The sequence below is a fragment of the Pseudophryne corroboree genome, chromosome 3 (assembly GCF_028390025.1).
Source record: "Pseudophryne corroboree isolate aPseCor3 chromosome 3, aPseCor3.hap2, whole genome shotgun sequence".
Lineage (NCBI taxonomy): Eukaryota > Metazoa > Chordata > Amphibia > Anura > Myobatrachidae > Pseudophryne > Pseudophryne corroboree.
Genome location: NC_086446.1, coordinates 611,031,236 through 611,058,301, shown reverse-complemented (window position 1 = coordinate 611,058,301; position 27,066 = coordinate 611,031,236). Strand labels below are relative to the sequence as shown.

Here is a 27,066-nt window from a genome sequence, read left to right as displayed (position 1 = left end):
AGCCCTATAAATAAATGCTAATAAGAGTAATATTAGCAGAGCCTGAAGATAGCACATATCTGACCCAAGTACAGTCTATCTCGATGTGAAATGTCCAATTTTGACAACTGAGCAGAAGCAAAGCCATAACAAAGGAAGCGCTCCATCCTACAATTCTTACCTTTTATGCAGAAGTAACCAAATATTAACAGTTACTAATCTACTGGCTCTCTAGCGGGATAAAAACAATTTAGTAATATCTCCCAAAAGAAACTCTGGGCGACTGTGCATTTAACAAACAACGTGACTTGTTATAGAATACTTACATTTCTTTCAGATACTTTGGTCCGTGTACAGTCTGGAGGGCTAGGTTTTGCAAAACATCACTACCAAACCCGCACGTTGTTGCTTTTTGGAAAATGTCATGTAACATTGTACCAATCAGCATTTGCCGCGTTCCTTTATCGCAAACCTAGAAGCAGCGAATATAGGACAATGACATTTTGGAAACATTCATTTTGGGAGTCAATATTATTTCAACAGCTCCATATACGAGAAATTTTAACTTTAGGGTTTATTAAAGGTCAACAATGTCTGAAAAAAACATTATCCTCATGAAAACGAACAGTCATCCTTTTCAGTTACTTCTCTCTGTTCTAGAGATCCGATTTAGGATTTTCTGTGCTTGTGTCTTATTATTCTTCCATTTCAGATATGGTAACTTACATAGTGTGATTTGAGCTGTATACCAGTTTTCTTTCAATTAACCAAATATGCAAGGATTATTTTGTAACTTCTTCGTAGCTATAGCAATTTATTTTTTATTTTATTTTTTTTAAGTACACACAAATATCAACTAATGTAACAATACCATCTATGGGGTCTATTCAATGCATGTTGGATCCTCTCCGACTGGTTTTGCCCGTTTTCGACAATGCCAATTCGACTTTTTTTAAAGTCGGATTGACTGTCAAAAACGGGACTAAAACCTGTCGGATTTGGCCGCAAATCCAACAAAACAACACATGGATATGCGGCTAATCCGCCAATCAACGTGTTTTCCGACAAGTCGGAAAAACGGCAATACCATTGAATAGTTCGAATCATGTTTTGACCTTAAAAAAAAGTCTGAAACTGCCGTCTTTCCAACTAAACAGCAGTTCCGACTTCAATTTAATAGACCCCTATATAGTAATGCAAAACAGGATTGGCTTTTTTCTAATAATTGTTAGTTTAATTTGTGGATTATTTGCAGTTTTTGTATAGGCTATGTTGATTTGCAACAAATAACAGAACCAACCTTGAATTTCTCACTTAGAACCGACCTCCGCATGCATCGAATACTATTTGCTATACTGGTACCAGATATGAGGTGATCAGGGTACAAAATAAGATATCCAGAATCCTGGTCTATAGTCCACGTATTCTGCAGTGCACAATTACCCTCCAAGTGTATGATATCTCCAGGCTTGACATGAAGACCAACCCTGTATGGAGACAGATATTATTTCTAAATTTAAGTAGGTCATGAAGAATAAGTGAACATTAAGTACACGAGCAAAGTGCTTATTTTTCACTATTATACTTTGTTTACAGTATGCCCCAAGGTCTGCAGCGCCTTACAAAGTATATATACACACGATATATAGAGATTATATATATATATATATATATATATATATATATATATATATATATATATATATATATATATATATATATCTCTCTCTCAAGAACTTTTCTTCTACTACTTTGGACTTTTCTTGCCCTGCTAGACACTGTTTATGGAGGGGCAAGGGTGGTGAGGAAAGGGATGGAGCCCTGAGTGCAGTAGGGATGCTGGCCAGCCACCAGGAACCAGGCCAAACAGTGGCTGTCCGTCGAGTCTGGGGGAAAAAAAAAAACAGAAAAAAAAAAACATGGCCTGTTAGAAATTGGGGGCTTGGTAGGACGTACCCTGTCTGGCAGCCCCAAAATACAGCAACAGGAGCTTGCTTGTATTTTTATAGGTTTGAATGATGCCTATACAGGTGTTATTGCCGCCTCCGGGAGGACACAATCCATATGTATACACAGTCATCATACCCACAAAAGCAACACATAAGAGAAGAGGGCATCACACGTGACAGTTTACAATTTATACTTACAGCTACATACATATGTGCCAACTAGGGAGCCCAATACCGGGATTGACAGGATTCAATCCCGGGATTGGAAGCGCCAATCCCAGGGATTGCGGGATTTACATGCAGCATTATTTTTATTTATTTTTAATGCCGGGCAGTGTTGGGCATCCCTCAGGAGGCTCAGACGCTGCCCGGCTCCCTCCTACTGGCTCCCCCTGCCCCCCGCAGTGTGTACTGTGAGCGTGACATGATGTCTGAGGTCACGCTGCGCACCGCCCGCTAGCCCGGCTCCCACCCACAATGGTACTTGTGTGGGCTGAGCTGGGGTAGGCGTGTCTTCAACCCATTCTCAGGATTGACCTTTTTTTAATCCCGATACCCAGGATTGAAAAAAAAACGCCCAGGATTGGCCTCCCTAGTGCCAACTAAGCCAGTCATTTTCTAAGTGTGCAAGACATTTTTTTTTTATTACAGCTGAATTACAAACCTCCAGATGTTAATGCAGATTTAGGACAGTTACTGTTTACACAGGCAAATCAACAACTTCATTGAGGCTGGCTAGAATTACATAATACTCTCCATAATCCAAGCACACATACTTTTTTGTGAGACACTGAACAGTGAAAGAGCAAAAGTAACAAAGAGCAGAATACCATCACAAACGGATACAAAACCAAACTTCTGGCTGCACAAGATGACTTTCATATACACAAACCAGTTTGTTTATTTACCAATCATCTTTGAGAACACAGAGCTCTGTATCGTCCCCCTCCTGTGAAGCTGTAATAGTGAGATGTTTCTCCTCTTTGGGACAATGTACCTCTCTCACATCCAGAACGCAGTATCTATTGTATAGACCTCTGCACAGTTTAGTCCTGGGGATTATTTTCTTGGGAGGTCTGAAAGGACAGAATAAATCTATAAAGTGTACAGCTGGATTATACACATTTATCACTATACAGCTCAATTTCTAAACTATGATTTTATACGCAATATAACTAAAATGTAACTTTTCTTGGAATGGCTTATTTTTGTACAATTTGTCTCTGTGATGCAAAATGCAATGCCGGTTCAATAAAATAGGATTTTTGAATTACTTACCGGTAAATCCTTTTCTCCTAGTCCGTAGAGGATGCTGGGTCCATATTGGTACCATGGGGTATAGACGGGTCCACCAGGAGCCATTGGCAATTTAAGAGTTTGAGAGTGTGGGCTGGCTCCTCCCTCTATGCCCCTCCTACCAGACTCAGTCTAGAAACTGTGCCCGAGGAGACGGACATCTTCGAGAGAATGATTATACACAGGTAGCGGCGAGATTCATACCAGCTCACACATACAAGGCACATTAAGCTAACCAGCTTGAAAAAACTTCAGCAACAGCTGAAACATTACTTACCAAGTAATGCTGTACATAACTAATAACAGTTGTACTGAACCAGATAACTATAGGAAAACAAAGCGCTGGGTGGGCGCCAAGCATCCTCTACGGACTACGAGAAAAGGATTTACCGGTAGGTAATTAAAATCCTATTTTCTCTTACGTCCTAGTGGATGCATTAGTACCATGGGGATGTACCAAAGCTCCCAGAACGGGAGGGAGAGCGCGGAGACTCCTGCAAAACTGATTGACTGAACTTCTTCAGATAATCAGAGGCCAAAGTATCGAATTTGTAGAACTTTGCAAACGTGTTCGACCCAGACCAAGTTGCTGCTCAGCAAACTTGTAATGCCGAAACATCCCGGGCATCCGCCCAGGAAGACCCCACCTTACGAGTAGAGTGGGCCTTAACAGACTTAGGACAGGGCAATCCCGTCGTAGAATATGCATGCTGGATAGTGAACCTGATCCAGCGAGAGATAGTCTGCTTAGAAGCAGGACACCCAATTTTCTTGGGATCATATAGGACAAAAAGAGTCTGATTTTCTGTGACGAGCAGTCCTCTTCACATAGATCTTCAGAGCCCTTACCACATCTAAGGACTTAGATGAAATTGAGGAGTCAGTAGCAACTGGCACCACAATAGGTTGGCTGATATGAAATGCCGACACAACCTTCAGAAGAAACTGCTGACGTGTCTGAAGCTCAGCTCTATCTTCATGGAAGATAAAGTAGGGGCTCTTACAAGACAAATCCCCCAGCTCCGACACACGTCTAGCAGAAGCTAAGGCCAACAAAGTGACAGCCTTCCACGCAAGAAACTTGACCTCTACCTCTTGCAGAGGCTCAAACCAGTCAGACTGGAGAAACTGCAACACCACGTTAAGATCTCATGGCGCCGTGGGCGGTACAAAGGGAGGCTGGATGTACAGAACTCCCTTCAAAAAGGTTTGAACCTCAGGGACTGCAGCCAATTGTTTCTGGAAGAAAATGGATAGGGACGAAATCTGGACCTTCACAGATCCCAAGCTCAGGCCCATATCCACTCCTGCCTGCAGGAAGAGGAGAAACTGTCCCAGTTGAAACTCCACCGTAGGAAACCTCTTGGACTCACACCAAGACACATTTTTTCCAAATACGATGGCAATGTTTAGACGTTACTTTTTTCCTAGCCTGTATGAGGGTAAGACTAACTTTGTTCGGGATGCCCTTCCGAGCTAGTACCAGGTGTTCAACCTCCATGCTGTCAAACGTAGCCGTAGTAAGTCCTGATAGACGAACGGCCCCTGCTGCAGCAGGTCCTCTCGAAGAGGAAGGGGCCTTGGCTTTTCTTGTAGTAGGTCCAGAAGGTCCGCGTACCAAGCCCTTCTCGGCCAGTCTGGAGCAATGAGGATCGCTTGAACCCTTGTTCTCCTTATGAGCTTTAGGATTCTTGGGATGAGTGGGAGTGGTGGAAACATGTACACCGACTGGAACACCCACGGAGACACCAGGGCATCCACTGCCACTGCCTGTGGGTCCCTCGACCTGGAACAATAATGCCGAAGCTTCTTGTTGAGTCGAGAGGCCATCATGTCTACTTGGGGTAATCCCTAAAGGTCTATTATGTCTTTGAACACCTCCGGATGGAGACCCCACTCCCCCGGATGGAGATAGTGGGGTATATTTACTAAAAATCGTATTTTCCCGACTGAGGTTAAAGTTCGATCACGAATGACATCGAAAGTGTAAAGTTGCAACTTTTTGAATTTATTACGACTAATTTACTAAGCTGTCGTATTCTGCATTTTCGTATTTACCGATGTCAATGTCACTCGTTTTTTTTTGCAGTGTTTTACGTGTGACTTGTAAAACACTGCCGACTTTAACACAATGAATCTCGGCCGGATCTGAGAGATCCGTGCTGGGCTTCATTGTGCACCTTTATTAAAATAAAAATCATTGTTAAAATCTTTTTTTTAAAAATGCGTGGGGTCCCCCCCTCCTAAGCCAAACCAGCCTCGGGCTCTTTGAGCCGGCCCTGGTTGAAAAAATAAGAATTTACTTACCGATAATTCTATTTCTCGGAGTCCGTAGTGGATGCTGGGGTTCCTGAAAGGACCATGGGGAATAGCGGCTCCGCAGGAGACAGGGCACAAAAAAGTAAAGCTTTACTAGGTCAGGTGGTGTGCACTGGCTCCTCCCCCTATGACCCTCCTCCAGACTCCAGTTAGGTACTGTGCCCGGACGAGCATACACAATAAGGGAGGCATTTTGAATCCCGGGTAAGACTCATACCAGCCACACCAATCACACCGTACAACTTGTGATCTAAACCCAGTTAACAGTATGACAACAGAAAGGGCCTCTTAAAGATGGCTCCTTAACAATAACCCGAATTAGTTAACAATAACTATGTACAAGTATTGCAGATAATCCGCACTTGGGATGGGCGCCCAGCATCCACTACGGACTCCGAGAAATAGAATTATCGGTAAGTAAATTCTTATTTTCTCTATCGTCCTAAGTGGATGCTGGGGTTCCTGAAAGGACCATGGGGATTATACCAAAGCTCCCAAACGGGCGGGAGAGTGCGGATGACTCTGCAGCACCGAATGAGAGAACTCCAGGTCCTCCTTTGCCAGGGTATCAAATTTGTAAAATTTTACAAACGTGTTCTCCCCCGACCACGTAGCTGCTCGGCAGAGTTGTAATGCCGAGACCCCTCGGGCAGCCGCCCAAGATGAGCCCACCTTCCTTGTGGAGTGGGCTTTTACAGTTTTAGGCTGTGGCAGGCCTGCCACAGAATGTGCAAGTTGAATTGTGTTACAAATCCAACGAGCAATCGACTGCTTAGAAGCAGGTGCGCCCAACTTGTTGGGTGCATACAATATAAACAGCGAGTCAGATTTTCTGACTCCAGCCGTCCTTGCAATGTATATTTTTAAGGCTCTGACAACGTCCAACAACTTGGAGTCCTCCAAGTCGCTAGTGGCCGCAGGCACCACAATAGGTTGGTTCAGATGAAATGCTGATACCACTTTAGGGAGAAAATGCGGACGAGTCCGCAGTTCTGCCCTATCCGAATGGAAGATTAGATAAGGACTTTTATAAGATAAAGCCGCCAATTCAGATACTCTCCTGGCAGAGGCCAGGGCTAGTAACATAGTCACTTTCAATGTGAGATATTTCAAATCCACCTTTTTCAATGGTTCAAACCAATGGGATTTGAGGAAATCTAAAACTACATTTAGATCCCACGGTGCCACCGGAGGCACCACAGGAGGCTGTATATGCAGTACTCCCTTGACAAAAGTCTGGACCTCAGGGACAGAGGCCAATTCTTTTTGGAAGAATATTGACAGGGCCGAAATTTGAACCTTAATGGATCCCAATTTGAGACCCATAGATAATCCTGATTGCAGGAAATGTAGGAAACGACCCAGTTGGAATTCCTCCGTCGGAACCCTCCGATCCTCGCACCACGCTACATATTTTCGCCAAATGCGGTGATAATGTTTCACGGTGACTTCCTTCCGTGCCTTAATCAAGGTAGGAATGACTTCTTCTGGAATGCCTTTCCCTTTTAGGATCTGGCGTTCAACCGCCATGCCGTCAAACGCAGCCGCGGTAAGTCTTGAAAAAGACAGGGACCCTGCTGTAGCAGGTCCCTTCTCAGAGGTAGAGGCCACGGTTCGTCCGTGAGCATCTCTTGAAGTTCCGGATACCAAGTCCTTCTCGGCCAATCCGGAACCACTAGTATTGTTCTTACTCTTCTTTGCCGTATGATCTTCAATACCTTTGGTATGAGCGGCAGAGGAGGAAACACATACACTGACTGGTACACCCAAGGAGTTACCAGTGCGTCCACAGCTATTGCCTGTGGATCTCTTGACCTGGCGCAATATTTGTCCAGTTTCTTGTTGAGGCGAGACGCCATCATGTCTACAATTGGTCTTTCCCAACGGTCTATTAACATGTTGAAGACTTCTGGATGTAGACCCCACTCTCCCGGATGAAGATCGTGTCTGCTGAGGAAGTCTGCTTCCCAGTTGTCCACGCCCGGGATGAACACTGCTGACAGTGCTATCACGTGATTCTCCGCCCAGCGAAGAATCTTGGCAGCTTCTGCCATTGCACTCCTGCTTCTTGTGCCGCCCTGCCTGTTTACATGGGCGACCGCCGTGATGTTGTCCGACTGAATCAACACCGGCTTTCCTTGCAGGAGAAGTTCCGCCTGGCTTAGAGCATTGTAGATTGCTCTTAGTTCCAGAATGTTTATGTGAAGAGACTTTTCCAGACTCGTCCATACTCCCTGGAAGTTTCTTCCTTGTGTGACTGCTCCCCAGCCTCTCAGGCTGGCGTCCGTGGTCACCAGGATCCAATCCTGAATGCCGAATCTGCGGCCTTCTAATAGGTGAGCCTTCTGCAACCACCACAGAAGTGACACCCTTGTCTTTGGTGACAGGGTTATTCGCAGGTGCATCTGCAGATGCGACCCTGACCATTTGTCCAACAGATCCCTTTGGAATATTCTTGCATGGAATCTGCCGAATGGAATTGCTTCGTAAGAAGCCACCATTTTTCCCAGGACTCTTGTGCATTGATGTACTGACACTTTTCCTGGTTTTAGGAGGTTCCTGACCAGATCGGATAACTCCTTGGCTTTTTCCTCTGGAAGGAAAACCTTTTTCTGAACCGTGTCCAGAATCATTCCTAGGAACAGCAGACGAGTTGTCGGGATTAAATGGGATTTTGGAATATTCAGAATCCACCCGTGTTGTCTTAGCACCTCTTGAGATAGTGCTAAAGCTGTCTCCAGCTGTTCTCTGGACCTTGCCCTTATTAGGAGATCGTCCAAGTATGGGATAACTAATACGCCTTTTCTTCGAAGAAGAATCATCATCTCGGCCATTACCTTGGTAAAGACCCGAGGCGCCGTGGACAATCCGAACGGCAGCGTCTGAAACTGATAGTGACAGTTTTGAACAATGAACCTGAGGTACCCCTGGTGTGCGGGGTAAATCGGAACGTGTAGATACGCATCCTTGATGTCCAAGGATACCATAAAGTCCCCTTCTTCCAGGTTCGCTATCACTGCTCTGAGTGACTCCATCTTGAACTTGAACTTTTTTATGTAGAGGTTCAAGGACTTCAGATTTAGAATAGGCCTTACCGAGCCATCCGGCTTCGGTACCACAAATAGAGTGGAATAATACCCCTATTCTTGTTGTAATAGGGGTACTTTGACTATCACCTGCTGAGCGTACAGCTTGTGAATGGCTTCCAACACCCTCTCCCTTTCGGAAGAGACGGTTGGTAAGGCAGACTTCAGGAAACGATGAGGAGGATCCGTCTCTAATTCCAACCTGTACCCCTGAGATATTATCTGCAGGATCCAGGGGTCTACCTGCGAGTGAGCCCACTGCGCGCTGTAATTTTTGAGACGGCCCCCCACTGTCCCCGAGTCCGCTTGAGAGGCCCCAGCGTCATGCTGAGGTTTTTGCAGGAGCCGGGGAGGGCTTCTGTTCCTGGGAAGGAGCTGCCTGTTGGTGTCTCTTCCCTCTTCCTCTGCCTCGTGGCAGGTACGACAAGCCCTTTGCTCTCTTATTTTTGTAGGAGCGAAAAGGCTGCGGTTGAAAGGTCGGTGCCTTTCTCTGTTGGGGAGTGACTTGAGGTAAAAAAGTGGATTTCCCGGCAGTAGCCGTGGCCACCAAGTCTGATAGACCAACTCCAAATAACTCCTCCCCTTTATACGGCAAAACCTCCATGTGACGTTTTGAATCCGCATCGCCTGTCCACTGTCGTGTCCATAAGGCTCTTCTGGCTGGAATGGACATAGCACTCACCCGAGATGCCAGTGTGCAAATATCCCTCTGTGCATCACGCATATAGATAAATGCATCCTTTATTTGTTCTAACGACAGTAAAACATTGTCCCTATCTAGGGTATCAATATTTTCAATCAGGGATTCTGACCAAACTACTCCAGCACTGCACATCCAGGCAGTTGCTATAGCTGGTCGTAGTATAACACCTGCATGTGTGTATATATTCTTTTGAATAACTTCCATCTTTCTATCTGATGGATCCTTAAGTGCGGCCGTCTCAGGAGAGGGTAACGCCACTTGTTTGGATAAGCGTGTGAGCGCCTTGTCCACCTTAGGGGGTGTTTCCCAGCGCGCCCTAACCTCTGGCGGGAAAGGGTATAATGCCAATAACTTTTTTGAAATTATCAACTTTTTATCAGGAGCAACCCACGCTTCATCACACACGTCATTTAATTCTTCTGATTCAGGAAAAACTGTTTGTAGTTTTTTCACACCATACATAATACCCTGTTTTACGGTATCTGTAGTATCAGCTAAATGTAACGTCTCCTTCATTGCCAAAATCATATAACGTGTGGCCCTACTGGAAAATACGTTTGAATTTCTACCGTCGTCACTGGAATCAGTGCCCGTGTCTGGGTCTGTGTCGACCGACTGAGGCAAAGGGCGTTTTACAGCCCCTGACGGTGTTTGAGGCGCCTGGACAGGCATTAATTGATTGTCCGGCCGCCTCATGTCCTCAACTGACTGTTTAAGGGAAGATAAACCATCACGTAATTCCACAAATAAAGGCATCCATTCTGGTGTCGACCCCCTGGGGGGTGACATCTGCATATTTGGCAATTGCTCCGCCTCCACACCAATATCGTCCTCATACATGTCGACACCACGTACCGACACACACCGCAAACTCACAGGGAATGCTCTAATGAAGACAGGACCCACTAGCCCTTTTGGGGAGACAGAGGGAGAGTCTGCCAGCACACACCACAAAGCGCTATATATACAAGGGATATCCTTATATTAAGTGCTCCCTTATAGCTGCTTTAATATATATATATATAGCCATTAATGTGCCCCCCCTCTCTGTTTTACCCTGTTTCTGTAGTGCAGTGCAGGGGAGAGACCTGGGAACCGTTCTGACCAGCGGAGCTGTGACAGAAAATGGCGCCGTGTGCTGAGGAGATAGGCCCCGCCCCTTTTTCGGCGGGTTCTTCTCCCGCTATTTTTCCAGTCAGGCAGGGGTTAAATATCTCCATATAGCCCCTATGGGCTATATGTGAGGTATTTTTAGCCTTGTATAAGGTTTATATTTGCCTCTCAGAGCGCCCCCCCCCAGCGCTCTGCACCCTCAGTGACTGCCCAGTGAAGTGTGCTGAGAGGAAAATGGCGCACAGCTGCAGTGCTGTGCGCTACCTTATGAAGACTGAGGAGTCTTCAGCCGCCGGTTTCCGGACCTCTTCACGCTTCAGCATCTGCAAGGGGGTCGGCGGCGCGGCTCCGGGACCGGACTCCACGGCTGGGCCTGTGTTCGATCCCTCTGGAGCTAATGGTGTCCAGTAGCCAAGCAGCAAATCCACTCTGCATGCAGGTGAGTTTACTACTTTCCCCCTAAGTCCCACGTTGCAGTGATCCTGTTGCCAGCAGGACTCACTGTAAAGAAAAAAACCTAAACTAAACTTTCTCTAAGCAGCTCTTTAGGAGAGCCACCTAGATTGCACCCTTCTCGTTCGGGCACAAAATCTAACTGGAGTCTGGAGGAGGGTCATAGGGGGAGGAGCCAGTGCACACCACCTGACCTAGTAAAGCTTTACTTTTTTGTGCCCTGTCTCCTGCGGAGCCGCTATTCCCCATGGTCCTTTCAGGAACCCCAGCATCCACTTAGGACGATAGAGAAAATATGGGGAGAAAAGTGACAGGGGTTCCCCCATATTTAAACAACCAGCACCAGGCTCTGCGCCTGGTCCTGGTTCCAAAAATACGGGGGACAAAAAGCGTAGGGGTCCCCCGTAGTTCTGAAACCAGCACCGGGCTCCACTAGCCAGATACATAATGCCACAGCCGGGGGACACTTTTATCTAGGTCCCTGCGGCCCTGGCATTACATACCCAACTAGTCACACCTGGCCGGGGTACCCTGGAGGAGTGGGGACCCCTTCAATCAAGGGGTCCCCCCCCTCCAGCCACCCAAGGGCCAGGGGTGAAGCCCGAGGCTGTTCCCCCCCATCCAAGGGCTGCGGATGGGGGGCTGATAGCCTTTTTGTCAAAAAATGAATATTGTTTTTAGTAGCAGTACTACAAGTCCCAGCAAGCCTCCCCCGCAAGCAGGTACTTGGAGAACCACAAGTACCAGCATGCGGTGGAAAACCGGGACCGCTGGTACCTGTAGTACTACTACTAAAAAAATACCCCAATAAAAACAGAAGAGACACACCTTGAAAGTAAAAGTTTAATACATACATCCACACCTCCATATACACATATTTACCTATGTTCACACGAGGGTCGGTCCTCTTCTCCATGTAGAATCCATGGGGTACCTGTTGAAAAAATTATACTCACAAAATCCAGTGTAGATGGCTCCTCTTCTTTTCAATTTGTAATCCTGGTACTTTGCAAAATAAAAAAAATGGACACCCGACCACGCACTGAAAGGGGCCCCATGTTTTCACATGGGACCCCTTTCCCCGAATGCCAGGAACCCCCCCTGACTTCTGTCTAAGAGGGTTCCATCAGCCAATCAGGGAGCGCCACGTTGTGGCACCCTCCTGATTGGCTGTGTGCTCCTGTAGTGTATGACAGGCAGCACACGGCAGTGTTACAATGTAGCGCCTATGCGCTCCATTGTAACCAATGGTGGGAACTTTGTGGTCAGCGGTGAGGTTACTTTCGGTCAACCGCTGACCACAAAGTACCCACCATTGGTTACAATGGAGCGCATAGGCGCTACATTGTAACACTGCCGTGTGCTGCCTGTCATACACTACAGGAGCACACAGCCAATCAGGAGGGTGCCACAACGTGGCGCTCCCTGATTGGCTGATGGAACCCTCTTAGACAGAAGTCAGGGGGGGTTCCTGGCATTCGGGGAAAGGGGTCCCATGTGAAAACATGGGGCCCCTTTCAGTGCGTGGTCGGGTGTCCGTTTTTTTATTTTGCAAAGTACCAGGATTACAAATTGAAAAGAAGAGGAGCCATCTACACTGGATTTTGTGAGTATAATTTGTTCAACAGGTACCCCATGGATTCTACATGGAGAAGAGGACCGACCCTCGTGTGAACATAGGTAAGTATGTGTATATGGAGGTGTGGATGTATGTATTAAAACTTTTACTTTCAAGGTGTGTGTCTTCTGTTTTTATTGGGGTATTTTTTTAGTAGTAGTACTACTACAGGTACCAGCGGGCCCGGTTTTCCACCGCATGCTGGTACTTGTGGTTCTCCAAGTACCAGCTTGCGGGGAGGCTTGCTGGGACTTGTAGTACTGCTACTAAAAACAATATTCATTTTTTGACAAAAAGGCTATCAGCCCCCCATCCGCAGCCCTTGGATGGGGGGGGGGGGGGGGGAACAGCCTCGGGCTTCACCCCTGGTCCTTGGGTGGCTGGAGGGGGGGGGGAACCCCTTGATTGAAGGGGTCCTCACTCCTCCAGGGTACCCCGGCCAGGGGTGACTAGTTGGGTATGTAATGCCAGGGCCCTATATAAAAGTGTCCCCCGGCTGTGGCATTATGTATCTGGCTAGTGGAGCCCGGTGCTGGTTTCAGAAATACGGGGTACTTCTACGCTTTTTGTCCCCCGTATTTTTGGAACCAGGACCAGGCGCAGAGCCCAGTGCTGGTTGTTTAAATATGGGGGAACCCCTGTCATTTTTTTCCCCATATTTTTTCAACCAGGGCCGGCTCAAAGAGCCCGAGGCTGGTTTGGCTTAGGAGGGGGGACCCCACGCAATTTTGTTTTAAAAAAATAACACTTTCCCACCCCTTCCCACTGAAAAACATGCACGGATCTCATGGATCCGTGCATGCCTATCCGAACACGGTAAAAAAAAAAAGCAGGTCTGGTTTTTTTTAGCACTTTTTCACGATTTGTATTTTAGCACGGCAGTGTTTGGCTATTGTCAGCAGTGTTTGCGATTTGCACTTTTTAGTAAATGACCGATTTCTACCAAATTCCTGGCGTATTTGACCGATGGTGTATTGATTCGTAATTTTTTCCTAGGACTTCCAAAATAATACGAATGCCCTCATCACTGCCGTGATTTGAGTTTAGTAAATTCCCGAGATGACACTTTGAAGAAAAAACATCATCTCGTCAAAATCGGGACCTTAGTAAATATACCCCAGTGTCTGCTGAGGAAGTGTGCTTCCCAGTTGTCTGCTCCCGGAATGAATATTGCTGACAGCGCCAACGCATGTTTTTCTGCCCAAAGGAGGATTCTTGTTACCTCCGCCATGGCAGCTCTGCTCTTCGTTCCGCCCTGTCGGTTTATGTAAGCCACTGTTGTTACGTTGTCCGACTTTTTAGAAGATGGGCCGCCTGAAGAAGACCGTTGTATACGGCTCTTAATTCCAGAATGTTGAACGGAAGGCCGACTTCCAGAATTGACCACCTTCCTTGGAAGGTCTACCCTTGAGTGACTGCGCCCCAGCCTCGGAGACTTGCATCCGTGGTTAGAAGGATCCATTCCTGAATCTTGAACCTGCGGCCCTGTAGAAGGTGAGGTAGTTGGAGCCACCAGAGTAGCGAAATCCTGGCATTTGGTGACAGACGAATTCTCAAGTGCATGTGCAGATGAGATCCTGACCACTTGTCCAGGAGATCCAGTTGGAAGGACCGAGCATGAAACCTTCCATACGGGAGAGCCTCGTAAGAGGCCACCATCTTTCCCAGAAGGCGAATACATTAATGAACCAACACCCGGGCTGGCTTCAGGACATCCCGGACCATTGTTTGTATCACCAACGCTTTTACCAGTGGAAGTAATACCCTCTGTACTTCCGTGTCGAGGATCATCCCCAGAAAGGACAACCTCCTGGTTGGTTCCAAGTGTGATTCTGGAAGGTTCAGAATCCAACCGTGGACACTGAGGAGATCGGTCGTTAGAGCAATGGACCGCAATAGTTTCTCCCTGGACAATGCCTTTATCATCCAGATTTATTAATGCCAGATCATCCAGATATGGAATGATGTTCACCCAGTCTGCGAAGGAGAACCATTATCTCTGCCATCACCTTGGTGAATACCCTCGGTGCCGTTGAGAGGCCGAATGGCAGGGCCCGGAACTGGAAATGACAGTCCAACAAGGCAAAGCGGAGATACGCCTGATGCGGCAGCCAAATCGGAATGTGGAGGTACGCATCCTTGATATCCAGGGATACCAGGAATTCCCCCTCTTCCAGACTTGATATCACCGCTCTTAGAGACTCCAATTTGAACTTGAACTCCTTCAGAAAGAGGTTTAGTGACTTAAGGTTCAGAATGGGCCTGACCGAACCATCCGGTTTCGGTACCACGAAAAGGTTCGAATAGTAACCCTTTTTGTGCATATGAGGTGGTACAGGCACAATGACTTGTGACTCCACCAACTTCTGGACGGTGGCTTGTAGGACCGTCCTGTCTGCCAGTAGAGCTGGTAAACCTGATTTGAAAAATCAGTGAGGTGGGAGATTTTGAAACTCCAGCCTGTACCCAGGGATCCAGGCCGGACGACACCCAGACGTAACTGAACTGCCTGAGTATCGCTCCTACCGGCCCCACCTCCGGGACCAGCAGTCCACCGTCATGCGGAGGACTTTGGTGTACCTGAAATAGGTTTCTGTTCTTGGGAACCTGCCGTAGCCGGTCTCTTGGACTTGGGCCTACCTCCCCGAAAGAAGGTGTTGGATGGCCTGGCCTTTCTGGGCTTCGTAGTCCGAAAGGCTGTGATGTAGGTGAAGAAAACAGTTTCTTCGGAGGAGGAGCAGCTGAGGGAAGAAAAGGAGACTTACCCGCTGAAGCCGTGGAAATCCACGCATCTAGCGCTTCCCCAAAGAGAGCCTTACCTGTATATGGTAGGGACTCCAGACTTTTTTTCTGGATTCTGTGTTGGCAGACCACTGACGTAGCCACAGTCCTCGCCGCGCTGAGACAGACATGGAAGAAATTCCTGCAGCCATGGAACCCACGTCTTTCATGGATTCCACCAGAAATCCCGCCGAATCCTGAATGTTGCAGAAAAATAAGCTAACATCATCCTTATCCATAGTATCCAAATCTTCAAGTAAGGTGCCAGACCACTTTACTATAGCTTTGGCAATCCAAGCACTGGCAATAGTGGGACGCAGTATAGCCCCTGAAGCCGTGTACATGGATTTGAGCGTATTATCAATCTTACGATCAGCCGGCTCTTTCAAGGCGGTAGATCCCGGAACAGGCAACACCACCTTTTTTGAAAGTCTGGATACTGACGCGTCAACAATAGGCGGGTTTTCCCATTTTTTCCTATCCTCAACAGGGAAAGGAAATGCCACCTGAACCCTCTTAGGCATCTGGAATTTTTTCTCAGGGTTTTCCCAAGCCTTTTCAAAAATAGCATTTAATTCTTTTGACACAGGACAGGTTAGCGAGGCTTTCTTATTCTCAGTGAAGTAAGCCTCCTTAACCTGCTCAGGTGGTGTATCATTAATATTCAACACATCCCTAATAGCCTCTATCATCAACTGCACCCCTTTAGCAAGAGACGCTGTCCCCCGTACCCCATCATCACCGTCAGAATCTGTATTGTGTCATCCTGCATAATTTGTGCTAAAGGGCGCTTATGGGAGTACACAGCGGGGGGACCTGAGGTACCAGAAATGGGCCAGACTGCAATATTCTGCAGCACCTGGGTAGCAGATTCATTTTGTGCAACCCTCTATGAAATCTGAGAAATCATATTTTTGATAGAGGATAACCATTCCGGCTCCCTTGCTGGAATCTGTGCTAAATCAGTGCAATCCTGATTACATGGAATGGGATCATCTTGAGAGGACAAATCCTCTGCAGCATATAACACAGAGTCCCTGGACATTGCTATTGGTGACCACAAACACTCCACACACAACACAGGGGATACAGACAGAGTTTCTCCCCAAGAATGGCAAGAGACACAGAGATTAGAGCCAACCCACACACAGCGCTTTTATACATATAAGGGAGACCCCTTATGAGAGCGGACTGTGTACCTTAATAGGTTACACAGCCGTTTTGCAGCCTCCCCCGCCCCCTCTTTCTACAACCACCTGGTACCGTGAGATAGCTGGAGATTGCTGTGGAGGGACTTGCTTCTTTCCTGGACAGTGCTGTGCAGGCAGGAAAATGGTGCTGAACGCTGCTGGGTCCGCTCTGAGAAGCTCCGCCCCCAAAATGGCGCTGTCTTTTCGCTCTTCATAGGCTTATACTGGCCTGAGGATTGATGCTGGCTGAGATCCGGGGACCATGACCGGCTGTGTAGGGTGCAGGCGCAGGCGCTGGCACAATGTACCGCTGAGCCTCCCGAAGCGCAGTTAACACTGCGCTCCTACCCTGATGCCGCCATCTTCACACCGGCCCCCCGCTTGCTAGGGGGGGGTGGGGTCGGTGTCTCACTCGCCACAATCTTCAGCTCTGCAAAGGGGTGGCGGCATGCTCATGGGGTGAGCGATCCCCTGTGGCGGGGAGCGATCTATCCCCTCTGGTGCTCAGTGTCCAGTCAGCGGAGACAGTAGCTCAGACCACGCAGGGCGGACACTGCTCCCCCCCTAAGTCCCTCGCTGCCGGGAGGCTGTTGCCAGCAGCCTCCCTGTAAAACAATAAACTCTAAAAAATAACTTTTACTAAGGAAACTCTGGAGAGCTCCCCTAATTGTGACTGGCTCCTCCGGGCACATTTTCTAAACGGAGTCTGGTAGGAGGGGCATAGCGGGAGGAGCCAGCCCACACACTCAAACTCTTAAAGTGCCAATGGCTCCTGGTGGACCTGTCTATACCCCATGGTACTAATATGGACCCCAGCATCCTCTAGGACGTAAGAGAAATAATGTGACTCATTGTATACATTAAACTCACAAATATGCATATAATCAATAGTATGGCCTTGGTACAGATACATTTTTCCATATAGTTCTCATACGTGTCTAAGAATTTGTTCCAACGGTACACCAAGGGATCTATCATGGCATGGAAGAAACCAGTGTCCAGCGCCTGAAGCCAGGACATGATGGCTTGCTGAACTTCACTCTCTGTTGCAAATCGCCTTCCACCCAGGTGCTTCAATGGTCCAAAGAGATGAAATTACTAGGTCAGGGCTGTAGGGATTATGATCCAGTACCTCCCAATGGTAGCGCAGCAACAACTCACACATGCAGTTGGCAGAGTGTAGCCTGGCGTTATCGTGCAGCAATGTTCGTAGCAACCCAGGTCATTTTTGACCAACTGCCCTCCGCAGCCGGCTCAATGTGTCACAATAGCGGTCAGCATTCACAGTATCTCCTTTGGTGAGAAAATCAACAAGAAGCAAGCCCTTGTGGGCCCAAAACACAGTCGCCATGCCCTTCTTTGCTGAAGGAGTCGTTTTGAATTTCTTTGAATGTAGGGACAATGCGTGTTTCCATGTCACGGAGGCTTGCTACATCTCTGGTGTCACATAACGCACCCACATTTCATCTTTTATAACAATACGCTGCAGGAACTTAACTCCCTCCTCATGGTACCGCATCAAGTGCATGAGACACAATCCCATTCTATTGGTTTTGTTAACTTTTGTGAGTTGCTTCGGTATCCAACATTAACACTTTTTCTGTACCCCAGTTGCTTATGAACGATGTTGTGCACAATGGGGTCACTACGATCTGCCGGCGGTTGGGCTCCCGGCGACCAGCATACCGGCGCCGGGAGCCCGACCGCCGGCTTACCAACAGTGTGGCGAGCGCAAATGAGCCCCTTGCGGGCTCGCTACGCGCACCACGCTATTTTATTCTCCCTCCAGGGGGGTCGTGGACCCCCACGAGGGAGAATAAGTGTCGGTATGCCGGCTGTCGGGATCCCGGCGCCGGGATCCCGTCAGTCGGCATACTGAATACCACCCGTGCACAATACCCACTGAGATTTTCAGTTCGTCAGCAATATCACTAATTTGTCTGTCCTCTGGAATCAGACCTTCAATGTGGCACAAACTGTACCTGCGGTGGACGTGCTTGGCCGGCCATATTGGTACTCATCTTGAACGTCTGTCCTGTAGTTACCAAAGGCAGTGCACCAAATCCAAATCTATTTCTGTGACATGATATCACTGTACACCTCAACAATTTCAGCTGTTGATGTGCCCTTTAGACACAGACATATCATCACACTATGCACCTCAATGTGTGACCACGTTTCCGCCAGCTTACACCTGATGTGGGGACAGTATGACTGATATGAGACGCAGGGTAATGGCAGTGAGGGGAAGCAGTGGTCTACCTGCTCAGGCCTACTGGGAAACTGGAATGTAACAGAGAACACTACACACGAGAGGTCTTGTTATATTACTTATTGAACCACTCTTGTATACCAGGGAGCACTGCTGTCAAATACTGCACTGAGACTCAGAATAGGACACAAAAATATATTGACATTATATAGTAACCTAATATATTGCGATACACAAGGGAAACATGGCAGTGCCAATTACCATTTGTGATACCATAACCTGCATATTTTAGGCATTTTAACTTTTTAAATGTCCCTGTTCTTAAAGCCTTTGATGCCACTAGTCCAGAAATGGATGATGGGATATAAGCTTTGTCTCAATGCACAACAGAGCTGAACTACTTAAAAAGCTGAACCACTAAACTGTAGCATAATAAAATACTTGGTGGATTTTTCCTCCATACCCTGGGAATGTCAACAATACAGGATTGCTTTTGTTTGCAGTCAGCGTGATAGCAAGAATGTGGGCACTACGATGAGCCACCATCAACACACTGCCCAAAAGAGTGAGGACAGCCGACCCTAGCCATAGCAGACATTGGGAGATCCGTTGGATGGTGTAGATCACTAGACTGCAGGTAAGTGTTATTATGCATTTAAATTTATTACACCCAAAATGAGATTTCAGTTACCCATTTGGCAATAATTTTCATAGCTATCTCCCATACTTTACAGGTTTGTTAACATGAGACCAAAGAAGAAATACTACCCTCTATAGACAAAAGGACTGACTGCACAGCTTAAACTGGGATGATGGGGGGTGAGGGCAATATGTGCCTGACAGATAACAGCAATGACATCAGCCGTTTTATAATTTATAAAGAGTTCAGTCCCCCACCCCTTCTTTCATACTGCATCAAAGGGTGCTGGGAAAGAATTAAACCTGGCCTAATTTCCATGTTTACGCTGTTACCAGTACTCAGAGATATTTCAGTATTAGGGGTTGATTCAATTGTTTTACCCAGTAGCTCCATTTAGGCACCTAATAACCGTGGGGCTGACTTTTTCTCGCTGCCAGAAAAAATGTGTGGAACCTCTGCACTTTGGGCATCCAAACGGGAGTTTATTTTACTACGCATGTGCATGAAAAAAAATCTTGTGTACTTACTAGTATTATATTAATGTGATCCTGCAATTTATTTGTAATTTATCTGTAGCAGATTTCCATTTTTTTTTTGTTTTTGTTTTTTTAAAGGAGTACACAGTTTGCAAATAACACTCCCCAGACAGACTGCTTTATGTAAACGATACTTCATTAAAGTACTGTATTGTGTCTAAATAGCATACTTTAACCAAAGCATTTAATACTACAATACTGATGTAAACCACGTGCCCATATTACCATTTTCTTCCGACGTAAAGCTAGCGCATACGCAACCCTTGTAAAGCTGTGGCTTTTTCTGGTGAATATAAGTCTTGCAATGTTACATAAAATGCACACCAGCCCCTGTGCGTGTCCTTTGAGCCAGCTGCATGGACACAGCTCCTTCTTCAATTAAAAAAATTATATTTTTAAAACACTGGTTTCTAAAAATGGTTTCTAGAAAACAAATGGTTTCTAAAAAATGCCAAAGTGATTAGAGACACATTATTAAAAAAATTATTATATAACACAACCACAACTTGAAGAAGACATAAAAAAAAAAAAAAAACAAAGGCGAAAGAGGGTGATGCTGCCATGCTTTGCTATTGACAGTGCGGGACTCCCCTGCAGCAGCTGCTGTGTGCGCTGTAAGAGGGCACTATGGGGAGGGTGAGCATGGTACAATTACCTCTCCTTAGGCTTCTCATCCGGCTCAGTGAAACTTTTCTCCATCATCATTTCCAGCCAGTCATCCTCGGAAGCATCGGGACACCGCTCCATGGCTGCCTATACACACACAACGGCCGCCGGCTCCAGGTGCCCCGTGTCCCGCACTACTGCGGCGGCGGCTACTACTGCCCCGGGTACAACATCGCTGTCACCCAGCGACCGCCCATTCATCTAACCCGCGCTGACAGGACGGCGGCTCGCAGCGGACAAAACTCACTCAGGACAGACCGAGGCGAACGTGGGCTGTGGGAGGAGGATCGGGAGGGGAGAACGCAGGGCGCGGCGTAGGCTGCTTCTCCTGTTTGGTAGGAGGGAGAGGGAGTCAGCAATTAGGGATTGACATCGGAAGCAAACCATCATATGATGGCTATGCTTCAGCCATTGAAACTTTTGAAGTATTCGATGGTGAAGACTATTTATATGACTTGCGCCATACTTACCGACTCTTCTGCTGCTCTCTCCGGGGGAGAGATGTACTAAGCCTGAAACGTGATAAATATCACTGTGATAAAGTACCAGCCAATCGGCTCCTAACTGCCATGTCACAGGCTGTGTTTGAAAAATGACAGTTAGGAGCCGATTGGCTGGTACTTTATCATAGTGATATTTATCACTTTTCAAGCTTAGTACATCTGGCCCCGGGAGAGAGCAGACAGGTCTGTTCAGCAGGGGGTGGGGAAGGGTAGTGACGAGGAGAGGGGGCGGAGCAGAGGCGGAACGGGGGCGTGGTCGAGGCGGGGTGGGTGTGTGGCAGAGGTATTACGTCATTTAAGCCATGCCCCACCGCATAATGCCGCTATTATAGGCATTATACTGTAGGGGGCGTGGCTATGATGACGCGATTCAACAAGAATCGCGTCATCGAGTGCCCGGACCGCCCACTTTACTTACTAAGTGGGCGGCTGGGCAGGGGGGAGCGCAGGGATCGGGAGACTTGCCTGCTTTTCCGGGGGGCCGGGAGGGTCACCCGATTTTCGGGAGCCTCCCGGCCATTCCGGGAGCTAAAACCCTACCGAGCGGTTGGCAGGAGGCGGGATTGGGGGTGTGGCAAGTACTCCTCTACACATCAATGGGGACGACCTGCTCAGTGATACTAGCTAGCCCAGAGGTTCCCAAACTGTGTGCCGTGGCTCCCTGGGGTGCCCCGGGACACTTGTAGAAGTGCCCTGGGTTGGTGGTCCAGGACCAATTCAAATTATTCATGGTCAATATAATAGGCAAAACCAGTGCTGGTGGCTGCCAGTCATAAAATATGTGGACAAACAGAAGCGAAATTTTTGGCCTACGGGTGCCGTGAAAAAAATTCTGATATTATAGGGCACCGTAATTCAAAAAAGTTTGGAAACAGCCTACAATGCAGGCTGCATGTGATATCTATGTATCTATATATGTATATATATATTTCTGCTGCGGGGTACACTGGGCTCCACAAGGAATAACATCAGGGTGTAGAGTAGGATCTTGATCCGAGGCACCAACAGGCTCAAAGCTTTGACTGTTCCCAAGATGCACAGTGCCGCCTCCTCTATAACCCCGCCTCCGTGCACAGGAGCTCAGTTTGTAAGTTGGTGCCATGCAGTAAGCAGGCAGTCAACAGGGGGGCTGCCTTTGCAGCCCATAGTATAGCTTAAATTGAAGAAAGAAGAAAATAAAACTTTCAAGACTTCAAGGGCTTTGACATACTTTTCTGCAGCTCCATCACCCCCAGCGGCGCTGTATACTCCTGCGCCCTGGTTGCCGGGTAACTACAGCGGAGGCTTCGGTGTCCTTCTGGTTAGTCACACACACCTGCCGTTGCCCTCCAGGATCGCGTGGCCGCAGGTACATGGGGAGGTAAGGGGTCTCTTTGGCCGCTGTTTACCGCGATCCGGCTCGACCGTGGGAGGCGGGCCGCGCTCGCTGGCGTGGACACTGTTATTGGGCAGCCGCTCCACTAGCCGCCGGGACACTGAGCACAGGTGGGTTTTTTTCCACTATTAAAACCCCATTTTTAATAGCCCGCAGCGCCCGGTGGGGATGCCAGCAGGGGGAGAAGGCCTAACCTGTAGCCCCTCCCCCAGCCCCAGGGCGCCATTTCAGTGAATGTTCCCACCCTGGAGCTGCATATCTCTCCCTCACTCCCTGTCAGCAGCCATCACAACGGAGCTGAGCTGTTCCTGGGACTGCTGGGGCAAATCCTCCTCTGTAAAGCCGTTGATCACCAGCGCTGTGCATTTTACAGGACACTTAAGTATTCTACCTGTCACTGGGACAGTGTTAGTTAAGTGCATACATTCAGGGTTGTGTGGTACAAACACCCTGTGATATACATCCAGTATCTATACATATAGCTATACTGAGTATTACTTTGTATTGCTAGTCCAGTGCAGTTTTATGGTGCATCATTTCTGCATGGTACGCTTGTGACTATATATGTGTGTGTGCATGTAGCTGCTGCGTGACTGCCATATCGGGTATTTCACTCAGCGTGCTACTCCTATATTCCATAACCTGAGGGGGCTAAGTGTATCAGGTTTTCTGTATAATATAGTTTTTTTTCACAAGATATACTTGCTGTGTATTTTTCCTTGTGATTTATAGTCAACATATATCTCTTGGATTCCCGGTTTGTGCTGACACAGTCACACTTCACTGGGAGTTCTTGCTAAGTATATCGCTGCTAAGAATTGTACCAGGCTGCCCAATATTGTGCTCCTTGTTATGTCAGCTACAAGGGGCAAAGGAGCTGGGGCCTCTCCCACATTACGTGGTGGTGATGCCGCAGACATTTTGGAGGAAAATTTGGCAGCAGAGAGTTCAGGTTCAGAGGGTTCCTTACCCCCCAGTGGGTCTGTAGCACTGGGGGCAACAAATGACCCACCTTGGGCTTCCTATTCCACGCTGTTAAACACGCTTGTAACTAAATTGGCGCCCCCTGTGGGACCACCTGTGCCAATGCAGCAGTTTATGGTCCCTGCTATTAGTCCGCCATGGGCAGATCAAATCTCCACTCAGTTACAGCAATTGAACCGGTCACTGACTAAATCTAAGTGTCACTCTCGCCTGTCTAAGACGTCTTCAAAACAGGCCATTACCTCCTCACAATCCACTGCTATCCCAGACACGTCCTCTGAGGAGGATGGTGCATATACTGATCCCACAGACACTGATTCTGATGCTTCTGATGGGGAAAGGAAGTCATTGGTGGATGTCCCTGATTTGATTGAGGCAATTAGGCTAATTCTTCAGGTTTCTGATGATCCTGAGCCTGAGGCTGTCTCTAAAAAGCCAGACAGATTTAAACGTGAGAAGGTGGTTAAACAAGTTTTACCTCATTCTCAACACCTGGCTGACATACGTCAGGAATCCTGGGAAAATCCGGGGACAAAATTCACACCAAATTAGAGGCTGTTGGCTCGCTATCCTCTCTCTGCGCCTGTAGATTCTCAAGTGGCGTGCAAAGTAGTTTCCTCTGCTCTGCCAGTAACTACCGTCACCTCTCTGAAGTAACCGACGGATAGACGTGTGGAGGGTTGTTTGAAAGTTATTTACACCCTAACGGAGGCTGTGCATAGGCCAACCATTGCAGCAACATGGGCTGCTGAAGCTGTTGAGGCGTGGGCTCAGGAGCTAGAGGCGGAGCTGCCTTCTAATGCTCCTGAGCATGCTCGACAATGTCTCTCGTATATTACCACGGCTTCTCTATACCTTAAGGAGGCGGCCTCCGATACCGGGGTGCTGGCGGCCAAGGCTGCTACTACGTCCGTCTTGGCCAGACGAATCCTTTGGTTGAGATCGTGGTCGGTGGATATGGATTCCAAGAAAACCCTGGAGGTGCTTACTTTCAAGGGAGACATTCTCTTTGGAGAAGACCTCAAAAAGATTGTGGCTGATCTGGCTACTGCTAAAACAGCTTGCCTACCTAGTACGGCTCCTTCCGCACAGAAGGCTAAAAGTACTTTCCCTCGGCCCTTTCATACTCCAGGTAAAGCAAAAGGTCAGGCGTACCCAAAGCAAGCTCGTGCTTCCAGACCTGCCAAGCCCAGACTGAAGTGAGCCTGGGCTGCCCGTCAGCCTGCTTCCAAAACTGACAAGCCTGCCGCATGACGGGGTGGGCCTCCCTCTGGGGGATCCATGGGTGGGGGGCTGACTTCTAGGTTTTGCCCAGGAATGGTTGAAGACCACTTCAGATACCTGGGTAAGGGAAGTCGTCACTCGAGGTTACGCCATACGCTTCAAGAATCGTCCCCCTCATCAATTTTGCCTGACAGATGTTCCTCTGGACCCGGCAAAAGCAAACACTCTGCATTCGGTGGCACATTCCCTCCTGACCATAGGAGTGGTAGTACAGGTGCCTCTGGCTCATAGAAGCAAGGGGTACTATTTACCGCTGTTTCTAGTCCCGAAACTGAGCGGGTCCTCGTGGACCATTCTCAATCTGAAGTCCTTTAACAAGTATGTGTGGGTCTCCAAGTTTCGTATGGAAACTCTGCGCTCTATTGTTCTGGCCTTGGAGCCTAGGGACTATATGGTCTCCCTGGATATACAGGATGCCCACTTGCATATTCTCAATGCAATGTCTCATCAGCAGTACCTGAGGTTCGTGGTGGGCCACCTTCATTACCAATTTCGGGCGTTACCCTTTGGTTTGACAACAGCTCCCAGAGTTTTCACCAAAGTAATGGTGGTCATGATGGCTTCACTTCGCCGTCAAGGGGTCAGGATCCTACCGTACCTAGACGATTTGTTGATCCTGGCAAATTCTCCAGAAATTCTCCTGTGTCATCTAGTGACTGTCAGGTCATGACAGCACACGGGTGGCTTGTCAACTGGAAGAAATCATCCCTGGTTCCTGCTCGGAGCATGGTACACCTGGGAGCATTATTGGACACTCACAACCAGCAGTTCTTGTCTCAGGAGAAAGTCCTGAAACTTCCGGACAGGATTCGATGCTTCCTTTCTCGTCCGCAAGTGTCGATTCATTCGGCAATGCAAGTGCTAGGTCTCATGGTGTCTGCTTTCGACATGGTGGAGTACGCTCAATTCCATTCTCGCCCTCTGCAGAAGTTGATTCTGTCCAAGTGGGACGGCCTGCCTCACCGGATCAGATCTCACATGATCTCCTTGTCTCCGGAGGTCCGCCTATCACTGAGCTGGTGGCTGCAGGACCGTCGCTTGAGCAAGGGGCATCCCTTCTGGATATCCAACTGGGTCCTGCTGATAACGGATGCCAGTCTGAGAGGTTGGGGCACGGTGTTGGAACAACACTCTCTCCAGGGTCGGTGGACCGAGGCGGAGTCTCTACTCACGATAAACATTCTGGAACTGCGGACAGTGTTCAATGCATTGACAATGGCCCAGTATCTGATACAGAACAGACCTGTTCAAGTACAATCGGACAACGCCACCACGGTGGCGTACATCAATCATCAAGGCGGCACTCGAAGCCGCATGGCAATGAGGGAAGTATCACAGATTCTTCAGTGGGCAGAATGCCATTTGCCGGCCATATCAGCAGTGTTCATTCCTGGCGTTCTGAACTGGGAAGCGGACTATCTCTGATGGCGTCTCGACACAATCACAAGGTTCTGGTCTTTGGAACAAGGACAAGGGATCCTCAAGCAGCGTTCGTGGACGCTCTGGCAATTCCATGGAACTTTCGGCTGCCGTATGTGTTCCCTCCGGTGTCACTACTGCCCAGAGTATTACGGAAGTTCAAGCAAGAAGGAGGAAACTTCCGTCCTGAGGGCCAAGGGTTTTTCTGAGGCGGTCGTTCAAACTATGTTGAAGACCCGTAAGCCGGCTTCTGCTCGGATCTACCATAGGGTCTGAAATGCTTACTTTACTTGGTGTGCGTCTCACAATCATGACATTTTCAAGTTTAGTGCGGCCAAACTATTGGCCTTTCTACAACAGGGCCTGGACTTAGGCCTGCGTCTGGCCTCCCTCAAGGTTCACATCTCTGCCTTGTCGGTTTGGTTTCAGAGAAAGATTGCTGCCCTACCTGATGTCCATACATTCACTCAGGGTGTGTTGCGGATTCAGCCTCCTTATGTGCCACCTTTGGCCCCTTGGGATCTGTTGGTGGTTTTGGAGGCCTTGCAAGAGTCTTTGTTTGAACCTCTTTCCTCTGCTGACCTTAAGTGGCTTTCCCTTAAGGTACTGTTTTTGCTGGCCATTGCTTCAGCTAGAATGGTCTTGGACTTGGGTGCCTTATCCTGTAAGTCTCCACATTTGATTTTTCACCGTGACCGGGCGGTTCTTAGAACGTACCAGGTTATTTACCCAAGGTGGTGTCTTCCTTACAACTTAACCAGGAGATTGTGGTTCTGGCCTTTAATTCTCCTGATTTGTTTACCAAAGAGCGGTCTTTGGATGTAGTACGGGCTCTCCATATCTATGTGAAGAGAACGTCCTCCATTAGGAAGTCCGATTCTCTTTTCATGCTGTTTGGTTTTCACAAACAAGGCTGGCCTGCTTTCAAGCAGATTCTGGCCAGATGGATTAGAATGGTGA

The 27,066-nt window shown here is 48.0% G+C and overlaps 1 protein-coding gene across 2 annotated transcripts in view; it reads right to left on the bottom strand.

Moving 5' to 3' along the window:
* DNA2 (DNA replication helicase/nuclease 2) overlaps positions 1 to 20,984 on the bottom strand; it is a 143,625-nt gene extending 122,641 nt beyond the window's left edge. For both annotated transcript variants that reach the window (XM_063961603.1, XM_063961604.1), the window contains exons 1-4: positions 20,531 to 20,984; positions 2,837 to 3,004; positions 1,280 to 1,466; positions 306 to 451 (exon numbers count right to left, since the gene is read on the bottom strand). In XM_063961603.1, the coding sequence (XP_063817673.1) occupies positions 306 to 451; positions 1,280 to 1,466; positions 2,837 to 3,004; positions 20,531 to 20,622 (593 nt within the window). In that variant the 5' untranslated portion in view covers positions 20,623 to 20,984. The remainder of the gene's footprint in view (positions 1 to 305; positions 452 to 1,279; positions 1,467 to 2,836; positions 3,005 to 20,530) is intronic.
* Between the last annotated feature and the right edge of the window lie 6,082 nt (positions 20,985 to 27,066).